General features: G+C 45.4%; 4 protein-coding genes across 6 annotated transcripts in view; 1 reads left to right on the plus strand and 3 right to left on the minus strand.

Annotated features, from left to right (window-relative positions):
• Positions 1 to 16: 16 nt before the first annotated feature.
• Positions 17 to 2612, minus strand: LOC109513507 (ankyrin repeat and SOCS box protein 13-like). Its single transcript, XM_019866017.1, has 6 exons — positions 2465 to 2612; positions 1805 to 1992; positions 1576 to 1732; positions 1315 to 1449; positions 368 to 559; positions 17 to 191 (listed from the first exon to the last, which is right to left on the minus strand). The coding sequence occupies exons 1-6, from the start codon at positions 2505 to 2507 to the stop codon at positions 64 to 66; spliced, it is 843 nt and encodes a 280-aa protein (XP_019721576.1). The 5' UTR covers positions 2508 to 2612; the 3' UTR covers positions 17 to 63.
• Positions 2613 to 2892: 280 nt separating this feature from the next.
• LOC109513647 (uncharacterized) lies at positions 2893 to 5141 on the plus strand. 3 transcript variants are annotated; one of them, XM_019866229.1, is made up of 4 exons: positions 2893 to 3192; positions 3591 to 3832; positions 3915 to 4841; positions 5075 to 5141. In XM_019866229.1, exons 2-4 carry the CDS (start codon positions 3637 to 3639, stop codon positions 5122 to 5124), a joined length of 1173 nt encoding a protein of 390 aa, XP_019721788.1. In that variant the 5' UTR covers positions 2893 to 3192; positions 3591 to 3636; the 3' UTR covers positions 5125 to 5141. The 3 variants fall into 3 exon arrangements, with proteins under 3 accessions (XP_019721788.1, XP_019721787.1, XP_019721786.1); XM_019866228.1 differs by having other exon boundaries at positions 3543 to 3832; positions 3915 to 5132; XM_019866227.1 differs by having other exon boundaries at positions 3915 to 5132.
• A 26-nt stretch (positions 5142 to 5167) lies between these two features.
• On the minus strand, positions 5168 to 7639 carry asb13a.1 (ankyrin repeat and SOCS box containing 13a, tandem duplicate 1). The gene is made up of 6 exons (XM_019866230.1): positions 7501 to 7639; positions 7113 to 7300; positions 6371 to 6527; positions 6170 to 6304; positions 5835 to 6026; positions 5168 to 5748 (listed from the first exon to the last, which is right to left on the minus strand). Exons 1-6 carry the CDS (start codon positions 7595 to 7597, stop codon positions 5582 to 5584), a joined length of 936 nt encoding a protein of 311 aa, XP_019721789.1. The 5' UTR covers positions 7598 to 7639; the 3' UTR covers positions 5168 to 5581.
• A 1459-nt stretch (positions 7640 to 9098) lies between these two features.
• Positions 9099 to 14002, minus strand: part of gdi2 (GDP dissociation inhibitor 2) — a 6194-nt gene continuing 1290 nt past the window's right edge. Inside the window, exons 2-10 of the mRNA XM_019866204.1 lie at positions 12281 to 12388; positions 12062 to 12161; positions 11325 to 11459; positions 11052 to 11250; positions 10825 to 10956; positions 10642 to 10741; positions 10388 to 10559; positions 10099 to 10298; positions 9099 to 9987 (exon numbers count right to left, since the gene is read on the minus strand). Coding sequence (XP_019721763.1) covers positions 9835 to 9987; positions 10099 to 10298; positions 10388 to 10559; positions 10642 to 10741; positions 10825 to 10956; positions 11052 to 11250; positions 11325 to 11459; positions 12062 to 12161; positions 12281 to 12388 — 1299 coding nt within the window. The 3' untranslated portion in view covers positions 9099 to 9834. The remainder of the gene's footprint in view (positions 9988 to 10098; positions 10299 to 10387; positions 10560 to 10641; positions 10742 to 10824; positions 10957 to 11051; positions 11251 to 11324; positions 11460 to 12061; positions 12162 to 12280; positions 12389 to 14002) is intronic.

A 14002-nucleotide genomic window follows, 5' to 3' on the forward strand; every position in this document is an offset into this window, starting at 1 on the left:
TCGAGAGCTTACAGTCTTTTTTTTCTGTTATAATGACCATCTGAATCCTCTTCAGGCTTCACATCACTGATAGCACAGGTAGCTGATAATGAGCTTTGGTAACTGGAGTTGAGCAACAACCTTCAGAGCCCTGGTGCCCAGCTTCCGTCGCACTGCCAACCTGCTGAGTTGCTGCAGACTCATTGGAATGGCTGCAGAAAAGAACAGCAACATAAATACGATGAAAAAAATACATTTAGCTCAGCAAAAATAATCAATTGTTTGCAATTCCTCTCATCTGTGCGTTGTTGGATGCTGTATCAAAAATGATCCTTGGGCGACCTCACGTGGCAACTTTGCGCCACTGCTGATAACATTTGAGTCATACCCTCATAAGAGCGCAGGCAGGCTGCAGCCGCAGAGCCCGGCGAGGCGTACTCGACGGGTTTCTTATTGTGTTTATCCCGGGCGTAAACGTTGGCGCCGAACTCCACGAGGGTCTCGATCATTTCTACTTGCGCGCTCTTTGCGGCGTGGTGCAGCGCCGTCTGGTGTAGCCGAGCAGCGTTCACTTTGGCACCTGCAAGGAAAGGGGTATTAGTATAATTTACCCTCTGCTATGTACAATAATAATAATAAGTAATTTGTAGCTATTCTAATTCAGGCGAAACGATAAATTCTATATAAATCTATATTTAAAAGTGGTAGTGACGAATTTCGGTCTCGCTTCGCTCTGTCGCGTGATTGTGACGTCATGTGACCGCTGTTCTGCTCTGTTGTGAAGAGCAGTGGATGCTGTGCGACCCAGAGCCTGCTCCCTTGACATATTTGCGTCTTTAAACCAATAAACTTCTGGACAAACTTGGTCTCAGTATAAATTGTGTGTACAAGTGAAAATAAATGAAGTAATAAATTTAGAGAAATATTATTTTTTTCAAATGACTTGTGCCACCCGGTGGACATAAGAGGAAATGCAGTGTAGCGCTTCTTGTCGGCATATGGATCAACCGACTAAGTACATTTTTCATCGGTTACGTCTGATATCGACATTTATTCATTCGGGATTCCCTTATTTTTATGTTATATTTTGAACAAAAAGTTCACACAGTGTATAATATCTGGTAATGACTGGTAACTGGAGTTATCTCCACTCAGTCAAGTAGCCAAAAAAAGACAAAGGATGACAGAAAACAATTTTTACCAGATATCGCATAGCATATATTTGTATGTTTTAGTGTGACGTCCATGGCCTATTGTAATTTGAGCTCAACCTTTACTTTTTTTGTGTGTTTGTTTTAATCAGAATGGTGGGGAAAGTATCACATGTATGCTCACCAGCATTGAGGAGCTCTTTCACACAGTGTGTGTGTTGGTTAGCACAGGCTACATGCAGCGGGGTCCCGTGGTAAAGGTCATACGCCTCCAGAGACGCACCCTCAGCAATCAGCAACTTCACACAGTCTGAGTTTCCTGCAAATAAAATGTTGTTAAATATTGTAAGCGCCTATTGGAGGTCAATAGAAGCAAAATTGGGTACAGTGCTTATTAAAGAGGAGCCCAAAACTGTTGGGACGACAGTACTATGAAAGGACTTGCCTCCCATGCAGGCCTCATGGAGGGGTGAGGCAGTGCGAGAGGTGAGGGCAGGATTCGCTTTGGCACCTCGTTCCAGCAAGAGCCTCACACACTCCAAACTCCCAACAGAGCAAGCTTCACAAAGTGGGGTGCTGCCATCTACGTTCCTCGGATCCACCTAACATCCATCAGAGGTCATAAGAACAGACATGGCTGTTCTTTTACCATCTCCAATAAGACTTGAGGTCACCTGAGCTCCAGCGTCCAGAAGCAGCCTGGCGCACTGAGCCTGCCCGCGGACGCAGGCCTCGTGCAGAGGTGTGATGGAGTCCACCGCCACAATGTTGACAGACGCGCCGCACTCGATGAGGTGCTGCAGAAGGGAAGCCTGACCAAGCGCCGCTGCCTTGTGGACTTCAGTTCTCTCTGACCAGCAGCCTGAAGGAAAGAGGTCAAAACATGAGAGGCGGTGGTTGCAACATGATAGGTTGATGAAAATAGATTTTCATCTCAAAAACATAATCCTTTTCTTAAAAACATTGCTTCTTTCTCGTCATTATTGTAAATTTTTTTTTTTTGCCTGAAACAATTCACCCGTTTAATTAAAAAATAGACAACTTTGCTCTTGAAACGGACACTTCAAGTGTAAAATGTTTTTAATTGCACCTATGAAATAAGAGTCAAATGTTTCTATGTTCCACAGTTTCTGTAATGTAAAGTCTTTAACGTGCATATTAATGTTGCTATTATTCACCCTTTATTGTTCATGGCGACGCAATATGTTGACAGCACGGTTACATCAAATTATCAGCTGAAATGACACTGACCTATGCAACATTAACGTTAGCTTCTCCTTGACACATACTACTACACATACTACCACAACTGCGGAGTTTTCGTTGATACGCACTGATGTCTCCGAAGTAATATGGTTGCCTATTTTCCAAGTCCATTGCTTGCCACTGCCAGCTGAGAAACACGCCGAAGACCCGTACGATGTTTGTAAACAAGACGCTTTCCTGCAGCGGTGACGCGTGGGGATTTTTCTTCGGTCCTTTTCTTGGCAACTGGCATTGAGCATTTTACCGCCACCTGGCGGTTGGGGTAAACAATGCACTTTCACGCTAGTAAATACGAATGAACCGCACTATTAGGCTGAGGTATGAGGAAACTAAGGACAATTCCTCGTTAAAATACATAACTAGATTTTTCAGGTGTTTTTACTTGACTTGAATGTTTGTTGAATTTTTCCGACACAATCATTTGGATGCAATAGCATAAAGTCGCGATAGAGGGCGTCCGTTAGCATTAACATAGCGTGTGTAAGACTGCCCTGTCGGATGAAAGAAGAAGTCGAAATCGTCAACATTGAAAGGCGCTCGGTGTTTATTATCTGTTATCGCGGCTATGGTTCGCATATGTTGTGTTCTGGGTTGCACCAACAAGTCACGCGACAGCCGCGGCAGGAAACTTGACAACGGGTTGAGATTTTTTACTTTCCCGACGTGGAAGGGGCGCAGATCAGGGAAGTCTCCAAGACGCGTCGGTCGGCTTGGGTCGCCGCTGTCCGACGCAAAGACATCACATTTGCCAATATAACGCCCTTCATATTCGTTTGCTGTCGACATTTCCATCGAGGTAAAATAGTGGGAATTAGTTCTCGCTTTGGCAGCTAGTTAATTTACATTCGTCGATACGAACAAACGGCGACTGATGTCCATAAATGTCCGCAAAATACCATATTCGCAAATTCGTATTTTTAAGATAGCGCGCCACGTCATATGGTGCTGTCGAGGAACTGTAGTTTTTCTATTCTGCGGAGCAGCAAACCGCTCCAAAAGCGTGCCGCTCTTTTCATGCGAGATGAGTTGGGTTCGTGCACTTGTTGTCTGTTGCAATGCAAAAAAAAAAAAAGAAAAATTTGACATCAAATAAGTCTTCCTTGGCAGTAGTTGTGTTCATGTTTTTGTTTTTGTCTTCCATGAGAGTAATGCTCCAGTGTTGACTGGTCATATTTTTAACTCAAATCCACACAGATAGGAGCATTCGGATCATTATTCGGAACCAAACAAGCGTCTCATCATGACGAAGATGCGACGTACTGCCTACATTGCGGCCTTCAAGCTGAAGGCGATCGACCTGGCAATGGAAAAGGGCAATCGAAAAGCTGCGCATCAGCTCGGAGTTAACGAATCCATGATACGACGTTGGAGGAAGCAGCGTGGAGAACTTTCCCGCTGCAAGAAGACGACAAAGGCCTTTAGAGGCAGGAAGCGCAGTTGAGTGCCACTTCCACGAATTTTGTTTTTTTCCCATGTATCAAAGGGTCAAATACAGTTTTCATTTTCCTTTCATCACAGAGAGCGAACACGGCAATGCCCCGCGTTCAGCCAAAAGAAGGAATCCGGCTCTTCAAAGCGAGCGTATCCAGCAGGGAGGAGAGTCAACAATGAAAGAGCCGACGCTCTGCGAAGAAGAGGTAACGTGGAAACTGGAGGAGACGTCGTACGTTATAGTCAAACGGGAACTAACGGAAAGCAACGCAGACGGCTGCGGAATCGGAACAAAGGAAGTGAAGCAAGAAGAGACGAACGGGCAGGCGGAATGCAAATTGTGCATCCAAAGGGTTGCGGAAATCAGCCGCCTGGTGGAGGAAAACCGACGACTCAGGCGCGAGCTCGACGCTTTCAAAATGCCCGATGGCTTTTTTGAGGACGACGACAACAAAGTGGAATATTACACCGGGATGCCAAACGTGGGCTCTTTCATGACCTTTTTTTGTTTTTTGTTACCTCTCATGCCAGCCCGGGAGAGCAGACTCAGTCCTTTTCAAGTCCTTCTGCTGACATTCATGCGCCTCCGGCTGGATTTGCCCTCGCAGCACCTCGCCCACATTTTCAGCGTCTCGACAAGCACAGTGGATACGATGTTTCAGGACACGGTTTCGTTTCTGTATACAAACCTGAGGACTTCCATTACGTGGCCCAGTCGAAGTACTTTACAAAGGACGATACCTCGCCAGTTCGTCGAGGCCTTCGGTCGCAAAGCCGTCGCCATCGTTGACTGTTTTCGAGTGTTCGTTCAAAAACCGGCACGTCACAAAGAACACGGAAGTAATGATGCCGTTCGGTATTTAATCGCCGTTACGCCGTGTGGATTTGTTGGTTTTGTATCAAAAGGGCGCGACGGCTTTATGGCTACGAAAAAGATCCTGCAGGAAAGCGGCTTCCTAAACAAGTTGTTGCCGGGCGACGTCGTCCTGGGCAACGGTTTCGACGCGGACAAAAGCGGCGTCTCGTTTTACGCCGAGGTCGACGAGCCGACTTTCGTCCGAGCTGACGGTTGTCTCGCGGAGAAGGAAGTGGGAGGCGTAACGCATCTGGGAGCACACATTGAAACGATGCTGGGAAAGATGCACCGCAAGTATCAAATCTTCAAGGTGGCTCTGCCCGTCGACGCCATGCGATTGCTCGACGGTGAAGAAGTCACCTTGTTGGATAAGATGGTGGCCGTCTGCTGCGCGCTGGAGAACCGTTGTCTGTCTGCATTTTAACAGATGCAATCATTTGACGGCATTCCATTTTGATAACCTGAATAAAAATGAGGAAACAAGATGTGGTTCATATGGTCAGCTTTAATGATTATTTAGTGGCTTGTCATCGTATTGACAACAATTTATAGGATTTATGATATGACCCAACTGCGTATGAATGACACAACTTGCGCTGAAAACGTAAAGGATCATAAAACACCAACACCATGCCTCTCGAATGTACACAGTCATGAACCCATGCTACATAAACGGCTGTATTCAGTAGTTAACCCTTTCAGGGACAGCGGTTAAGGGGTTCAAGTGAGTTGAGGGGCTTCATTTAAACAAAAGTAGTCCTTTGCCGCCATCTTGCGACATCTCCAGGCGATCACGGTACAGTAGCAACCTTTTAAGCGGGACGTCAATTATTCGTGGATTTTCACGATTTCAATTGCTCCAACACTCATAAATAGCGGCAGTTTCACTGTACATTCGTTAAATCAAACCTCCATTTTGGAACTCTAGTGATGCGGGGTGACAAAACTGGAGATAGCTTTGAATGCGACGGGCTATGTCCAGCAAACCTATGACCGCCGTGGCAGAGGTACCAAGAGCTCTCCTCACGGTGATTCGACAAAGCTGCTGAAGGCTCAGCGGGTTTCCTGTAGCCCAACACACAAACGCGACGCATTGATGAATTTGCCACATTGACGAACAAGCCGACCGCCAACAAGAGCCGACGACGCACTTTCGTAAAACCTGAGATAGGCACAGGACGGCGACGCAGGTGGCGAGTAGTCGCCGGGCTTTCGTCCCCAGTTGTCGACGGAGTGCGCGTTGGCTCCGAACTCCACCAGCAGCTCCATCACGTCCGGCGTGTCGAGTCGAGCGGCGAGGTGCAAGGCAGTCTCGTGAAATTTGCTCGAATTCACGTTGGCGCCTGCGGGAAACGGGTGTGCATCCTTTTTTTTTTTTCGATTGTGTTGTGGTGGTGAGAAACATCAACCTTGTTGACAAAAGATCTGGCATTTGGAATGGGTGTGTAGACTTTTTATATCCAGTGTACATATCATACTGTCTGACCTGCAAGGAGAAGCTCCCTGACACATTCCACGCGCGCTTTTGCACATGCGATGTGCAGCGGTGGGCCAAAGTGGACATCGTACGCCTCCAGCTGGGCACCGCTGGCAATCAGCAGCTTTACTATCTCAGGATTTCCTGAGGACGGAAGGTAGCGTTATACTAAATTCACATCACCGGGTTGCCAGTGCGTTGCTTTATTGCCTTGGATGCAGGCCTCATGGAGGGGGGACGCCGTCAAAGCGGTGAGTGACGGGTTGACTTGGGCGCCATACTGCAAGAGTAGCTTGACACACTCCAAGCTGCCGGATGAGCAGGCGTAGCAGAGGGGAGTGCTGCCGTGGATCGTCCGCACATCCACCTGGAAAGTAAAACAATAGCCATTCATTTTCTAAACCTGGTGTCCTCGTTTGGGTTTTATCACATCACGCCGAATGGCAATTGAGTCTCCTCTCACTGTAAAATGTGTATGACTTTATTTAAAAATATTTATCAAATAAAAAAAAAAAATAACCACCAGTTTAATAGGCTGTTCCCAATTCAAATGTATTACTTTGTACTTTGAAATCCGATTTCGACTAGAAAATTCGACATTTTTACGTCTCAGTTTACGACCAAAAACCGGTTTTCGAACAAACCCGAATACGCCAGTCGACTCCTCTCGGCTTCCTTACACGAGGAAGTGACGCTTCCGCGTGTGACGTTCATTGTGAGCAGTGTTTTGTTGTGATTTACGTAAAACATTCGAATAAAGATTCTATTAAAAAAAAAAAAAGATTTACGCAAATCTGACTGTTTTTTGTTGTTGTTGTTGTTGTTTTTGTTATTTCCGCAAAGTGTAATAGCCCCTAATCATGGGCTAATAAAACAGTTTCGAATTTCGGGCAAATCGCTTTTCGAACAGTCTTCTGGAACAGATTATTCACATCGAATGCACGAGCACAACCTGTGCTCCAGCTTCCAGCAGCAGGCGGGCACAGTGCGGGTGAGCCCGGAGGCAAGCTTCGTGCAACGGCGTGATGTTGTCCACGGTCACGATGTTGACTGACGCTTCACTCTCTATCAACCGTATCAGCTGTAAAGCCCTGCCGTGAGATGCGGCCTCGTGGAGGACAGTCCGGTCCGCCCACAAACCTTTTCCGCAAAGGGCAAATGACAACAAAATAGAAATAAGGAGGTTGTGTACAGAAAACTAGCTTCACGTGTGACTCAAACTTTGTTGTTTGCATGACTTATAATGAATGAACACATCAAGGCGAGGGCGCACATTATCAGGAGATGACGCCAGCAAACTGCGGATTTAATTCAGTAAAATTAAAGTGAAAAATATTCACCTAAATCGTGCAAAGATGAACTTCGCGCCGGTGTCACCGCCATGTTGTTTACCGTCTGTCCACCACGAGTCGGCGTAATTGGAGGCGAGTGGCGCATTGAATCATGGGACTTGTAGTCTTACACGGGGTATGTTATAGAAACTAAAAATATGTATAAATATATATATATATGTACAAATGAGGCTTCCCAGTGTCCGTGAATTAAAAAAAAAGCATGTTGTATATTCCATAATTTTCATTACATACAATACATGCTGATTTATATAGCGCTTTCACAACAGCGGCAGCTGTAACAAAGCGCTTAACAAAACAGTTAACATAAAGTAAAATAATAAAACACAACACATCGCCTAAAACACGGACAGTCGTGCAATGCTAACCACTTTTCCCTCATACGCTTTGTCGTACACCGCAAACGTGTGCGTCGTCCTCCTCCTTTTGCCCAATTTTTCCAACAATCACCCCTTGCTGCACGTGTGCATTTGCATCGTAAAGGTTTTGAGCAGAAAAGCAGCAGATTTGCAAGAATGAGTCATAAAGCAGCCAGGAGCCAAAAGATGCTTTTGATCATGGGGGGGGGAGGGGCGGGTACACTTTATATAAAAAAAAAAAAAAAAACTCATCTGTTGTCCTCATCTTGACATTATTTTGACAACTTTCAAAGCTGAGAATGTCATTTCATGGATGTGCGGATGCACCGCCGAGACGTTTAAAAACAGCCCTGTGAGCAAACGCAATTGTCATGGGCACAAATTCTTCCAGCAAAGGAACAAAACAGAATAATCCGACCCTGACGCGAACTCAATTAAAAAGCGTGATATGAACATCAAAACAGTTTATAATAGCACGTGGCGCCAAAGTTGTGGCCTCGTGCACGTTGTCACCGTACAGTAGGTCACTTCCCTGCTTGCTTTTTTCCGCAATAATTGACTCAACACCTCCCCGAAGCCTTTGACAACAAAACGGGGTTGTGAAAAATGCTGCCCATTACAGGCGCAAAAAACACAAGCGCCCCAGGTCTGGCCAGCACCGACAGTCAATGGCGCCGACATTCCTCCCAATCAAAATCTGTGCTGGTGTGCTGCCGAGAAGGCGCAACCACCAAGCACAGATACTTCTCCTTTGACGAATGTCGTGGCCAAAAAACGCTGAAAACAGTCCATATCAGGTCCACACGATGAAACAACAAACAAAATGTGACAAAAGACAAAAACAACAAAAAACAACAAAAAAGCAAGGCTCTTGAAGAGCACTTGCAGAAGGCTGCCTACTCGGGCGCCATCTTGGGAAAAAATAAAAAAAATTACTGGAATAATGAGTAATTTCAACTTTATTAATCAAAATTACTTCGCCGAGCTGCGTGTAGAATCATCTGTCACTTTAGCACAAGCACTGTATTTGGTTTTTTTTAATGATTATTTTGTATTCAACGCACATCTGAACGGATATCAAAATTCTGTATGTGTCAGATTTGTGTGGTTAAAGCATCAGTCCTCTAATTAAGAGGCATTAAAGCCTCAGCCGCTCTGATTTCCATGCTAACCAACACTGCTGAGAGAAAAAGAATCCAAAACATTTTTGACAAACTTTTTTTTTTGTTTTACTTTGCAGTACAGAAATCAGTGGAGCCCATGTTGTTCATTTTTTTTGTTGTCGTTTCATCAGATGACACATCACAGAGCTCTCAATTCAAATACTGCCGCAGTACACATTTGGTCCTGAAGCGGTTCTTGCTTCATTTAGCACAAAACAAGAAGACTATAATACATCTTAGAAGTTGTTGAGGGCAGGTCCAGGTACTTTTTATGGTAGTGTGTGGCTGCAGTGGGGAAATATACAAAAACAAACCTTAAAGCCAATGTTTGTGACATCTATTTGTTTTCACAAACCAAACCAACCTGATGTGACTTAATACCTGAAACACGTTTGAAATACAATTTAAGACAGAACAAGTCAACCCCCCCGCCTACAAAATACAAACACAATATGATGTACTGGATCATTATTTGGCATCTTTGGATCCGGCATTAGTTTCAACATCAAATCGCAGGATATTATTCAATATTAGTTACCACTGTTCAGTATGTCAGCCATCTGAGAGTCATTAAAAAAAAAAAAAGTAGCACGCTCGCTCCCTGCTCTTAATCCAGCAATACTATTTTCATTATTCTACATGATCAACTTCCCATGAGACCGCCACATATTCCTGCGACGTGCCACCCCCCCCCCCCCCACCCCGGGAGTCGGTATTCTTTCGATATAATGTGAGATTTCAGTTATGGGCAGCGTTCATCTTTGATAACGAGGACTTGTCTTGCTGCAGCGGCCGTTCTCTTATTCGGCAGCGTCGCCGTAGATGTCTTTCTTCCCGCGCTCCATCTCGGCAAAGTCAAAGTCCGAGCCGGTCATCCTCCGGTAGATGTTCTTGATGTCGTCGCAGGTGGTCTCGAAGTGGGTGGTGGCGTCGTACGAACGGGAGATGAAGATCTACAGCAGAGGAGAAGGAGCCTTTTAATTAGGAACCTTTTGAGGAACCTTGGAAGTCTTTTTTTTTTTTAACAAAAGATGTGCATTTTGCATCGAAATGGGTCAGCTCACCTGGCTTTCGGTGCCCTCGTCGGTAGGAGCATACTGGTCACTGATGCTGACAAACTTCTGCTCGATGGGCTCCAGTAGGTCGAGGGCGGGCTTGATCTCTTTCTCGGGGTCGTTCGTTTCCACCGTGGTGCTGGCGATGGCGATGTATTTGCCCTTCGCCGCCACGTTGTGAGCGGACGAGATCATGCAAACGTAGATGTCTGGAAGCAGAGAAAGGGGGTTCACGGCCGCACACTTGCCTTGGAATCTCTGATCGATGGCGTGTTTCGAGTGCCGAAAAGGTACACACCGTGCTTCCTGTTGACCTGGTTCTGGGGGATGATGATCTGGCACGAGTTGATGTCGGACGTGTTGCTGATGGGGTGACTCAGGATGCAGATGGCCCTGATCACCTGGCCCACTTTTTCAGTCCGACTCATAAAGTAGCTGGGATCGCAAATCAGCTGCTTGCACCTGGCCACCTCCGCGAGACAAAAGCGCCACGGGAATGGAAATTCAAATGACAATCTAGAACACTTTTCAATAAAAACATCCCACGCTTACCTCCCCCTCCGACTTGACTCCAACCACCTTTCCGTTCTCCATCACGATCTCCTCAACGGGCTTGTTCAACATGTACGTCCCGCCGTAGATGGCACTCAGCCTGGAATTATAAAAAAAAGTCGTCGCCAAAACGAACCCGCTGATTTTTTTTTATTGCTTCGTGACTAACGGAGGCTTGCATACCTGGCAAAGCCTTGCGGCAGCTCGCCCAAGCCGTACAAGGGGTAGAGGTACGGACTCTTGCCGTATCTGGCGAGGGACTCGCTGTAGAGCTTTATCCTGTTTATCGTTTCAAGGCAGGGATCATTCAGGTAACTGAACGGGGAGAAGAGAGTATTTATGGGCGTGATCGTCATCCGGAAAAAAATACGTATGCGCGCTGCGAGTGCACAATCGCAAAGACGACTGACTCGTCGGTGCGGTAGAGAGCGAGGGAGTGGCCAGTGAAGTCGATGACATCGCCGCCCAAGTTGTACTTCTGGAAAATACACTTCATGGTCGTCTTGTGGGGGTCGATGCCTTCCCAGGTTTTGGGGTCGTTTTCGTCAAAATTGGCGATGAAGACCAGGAATTTCTTGAAGCGCCGTTTCTCAAACATCCCCATCAGACCTTAACGGGGGGGTTCACAGAGACAGCTTAGGGCAAGGGACGGCTCAAAGCGGCGACGCTCCGCGGTGACATACTGGACATCAGGGCTTCGGACTCCGTGGAGGGGACTTTGTGGATTTTGCCGGCCTTGTACACGTAGCTGCCCTCCACCACTTTGAAATCCAGGTAGCGAGTCACCTGGGTGATCAGCAGCATGCGGACCAGTTGACCTGAGAGAGGCGAGCATCAGATACATTGTCAAAAATTTAAAAAAAAAACGGTCTTGGGAGTTTGAAGTTAAACGCTTGAAGTCCTCAATGTGTGGTTAAAAAAATATATTTAAAAAAAAATCTCGGAAATCGTGAAGAATTCGATGGCTTGAGTGGCACCAATCGCGAACATAAACTGTTTTGCGCTCGACAGAAGAAAAAAAATAAATAAAAATCAGTTGACCTCAATCCACCTCCGAAGGAAATACATCTTCAAAACTTTTTAAAAGGTTTGTCCGAGATGACGTTCCTCCCTTCAAAAAAGCGACCTCATTCTTAGCTAGCTACTTGCAGATTTTTTTTTTAAAAAACCATTTTGTGTTATTTACTGTTATTATGATCAATCAAGTCTTGTTTTGGCCCCATCTTGTAACATGGTAGTGCCAACGAACTACAACCAAGTGAGGTGAGGAGCTTCAATCGAACAAAAGTAGTTCTTTGCCACCATTTTGTGACATATACAAACCATTGTAAACCTTTTTAAAGTTATTCGTGGCGGGGCTCCGCCCTCCCTAGCGGACATTTGTTTTTCACAATCCAATATGCAGTGGAGGAAGATGTACCATTGGCCATCAGGAATTTAGGAACCAGGTCCACGTTCCAATCGCGACCTTTTCCCATGGACTCGGGAGGTTTGCCGGGCAGGTTGAAACGGGCGTAGAGCTGCAAAGAAACCGAAACAAAAGAAATTCAATCGGTTATTGAGGTCTACCGCCCAGCCCCACAATTTTATTTTATTTTTTTTAAAAGGCAGGGGAGGAAAAACAAATACAAAAACATACATCCTCCAAAGGCGTGATGGAGGCACTCTCGGCTCCGTAGTAAGAGTTGCGGTCCATGTGCAGCACCTTCTTCCCCTTCACCGACATGATCCCGGATAAGATGCATTCCTGTCAAAAGCAAAAAAAAAAAAAAAAAAGTTGTACAGGCGAGAGGGGTGACTTTCTTTTGTCTTATTATCTTCGTCTCTCCCCCGGACTGCGTTCGACCAATCAACCGCTGGGCGGGAGGTCAGCTGGTCTCCCAATAAAAAGCACATGACACCGTGTAACTTTTCGCTCTATGACCTACGTCCCCTTTGAATTGACTTTAGTTATGTCACTGTCACTTGCTTGGAATCGCTCGCTACAAACTCAGCCGCCGCTGATGCAGGGTAGCGAGGGAGGAAGCGCGGCATGCTTTCACTTCCTTTCCGTAACGTTCGGTGAACGCTTTAGGAAGGCTTAAACGCGCTGACAGTGCTTCCTGAGTCCTCGCAGCAAGGCAGCAGGATTGTTCCATATGATATTTTATGATGTGTTGTGATTTCCCGCCCCACGCGGATTATCCAATGTGGTATCTAATCCCGTGTTTCAATAAGATCTTTTGTTGGGACACAAACGACACTGTAAACCACCCAAATGGAACAACAGCGATGGCATGTTCGGATCTCGGGCTACAAAAAAAAAAAAAACACGTTGTCATCGGGCTCGTCTTCAGAGAGAATTCTTCAGAAACTGCTGCTTTCAAAGTGAATCACAGGATTAGGTCGGTCAGTCATGCGTCAGCCATTAAGAGCGAAAGCAAGATATTTCATTTGTAGGGTATAGAACACTGTTATTGTCGGCTGAATACGTGTCCAACACAACCTCATGGTTCGAAGTAGTTAATTGAAATTTGTTAAAATTTCACTGAATTGTTTAGTACTATAGTCTGTGTGACTCTAGGCTCAAAATGTTTTTTTTTTGTTGTTGCCTTAGACTTGCCAGAGTCTAAGCTCCGTTCGACTGAGGAGTCACTCGGCCATTGGACACGCAAAATATTTTTTAAATCGACTCCACTGAGTCCAACTGTATTTTTATTCCTGAAAAGTAACATCCCCTTTCAAAAGAAACTTGAAGTAAAATCTGTTCAGTTCACCTGCCCGCGGGCACCAAAGCTTCCCATGTCATGTCAGCCAACGGCAGGGTTATAAAATTTGGTTTATAATTTATTGAATTTTGTGGCGGTGAAACTATGACTTTTCTGGTTTGAGGTTTACTCTTGATCTCATCTGGACTTTGTGACTCGAACTTGACATGGAATCGACAAAGGTGGACTACATTGCTTGAATCGGGACGAAACACGTTTCGATAAAACAGCAAAATGTGTAGTTACATTCTATTTTCATGGCTGCTGTTTAACAATTTAAATGAAATGACGATGAGATCACACAAATTATCATATTCATTTGCAGTGTATGAAACAGTGGAAAATTAACCTTGATATTTCACATCATCTGCTTCCTGTTTAGACTGCCTTGCCTGTACGGCGACTATAAATATAAATTTTGCTTGACAAAACACTTTTACGTCATTCGAGGCCTCTTAAAACTTGAAATTTCACTTCCCTGCTTCCTCTTGAGTGCTGCTCGGTGGCTTCACGTTTTGAAAACAACCGCCCGCCGAGTTTTGTGGTTATATTCCACTTTATTGGCTGTCATTTATTAATGAGTACGAACTGTCACGAGTAAAAAAAAAAAAAAA

This window comes from Hippocampus comes, unplaced genomic scaffold (assembly GCF_001891065.2).
Source record: "Hippocampus comes isolate QL1 unplaced genomic scaffold, H_comes_QL1_v1.1 scaffold50, whole genome shotgun sequence".
NCBI lineage: Eukaryota > Metazoa > Chordata > Actinopteri > Syngnathiformes > Syngnathidae > Hippocampus > Hippocampus comes.

What these genes read in the sequence shown, in the direction of transcription:
- asb13a.1 (XM_019866230.1), bottom strand. Translation starts at nt 7,597, where the DNA reads ATGCGCCACTCGCCTCCAATTACGCCGACTCGTGGTGGACAGACGGTA. An exon ending in TTCATCTTTGCACGATTTAG is followed by an intron (nt 7,301 to 7,500) that starts GTGAATATTTTT and finishes TTTGCGGAAAAG; the next exon opens with GTTTGTGGGCGGACCGGACT. An exon ending in CTATCTCAGGTTTTACGAAA is followed by an intron (nt 5,749 to 5,834) that starts GTGCGTCGTCGG and finishes GTTGGGCTACAG; the next exon opens with GAAACCCGCTGAGCCTTCAG.
- LOC109513507 (XM_019866017.1), bottom strand. Translation starts at nt 2,507, where the DNA reads ATGGACTTGGAAAATAGGCAACCATATTACTTCGGAGACATCA. An exon ending in GAAAGAGCTCCTCAATGCTG is followed by an intron (nt 560 to 1,314) that starts GTGAGCATACAT and finishes CTTTCCTTGCAG; the next exon opens with GTGCCAAAGTGAACGCTGCT. An exon ending in CTGCCTGCGCTCTTATGAGG is followed by an intron (nt 192 to 367) that starts GTATGACTCAAA and finishes TCTTTTCTGCAG; the next exon opens with CCATTCCAATGAGTCTGCAG.
- LOC109513647 (XM_019866228.1), top strand. Translation starts at nt 3,637, where the DNA reads ATGACGAAGATGCGACGTACTGCCTACATTGCGGCCTTCAAGCTGAAG. An exon ending in CTTTAGAGGCAGGAAGCGCA is followed by an intron (nt 3,833 to 3,914) that starts GTTGAGTGCCAC and finishes CTTTCATCACAG; the next exon opens with AGAGCGAACACGGCAATGCC.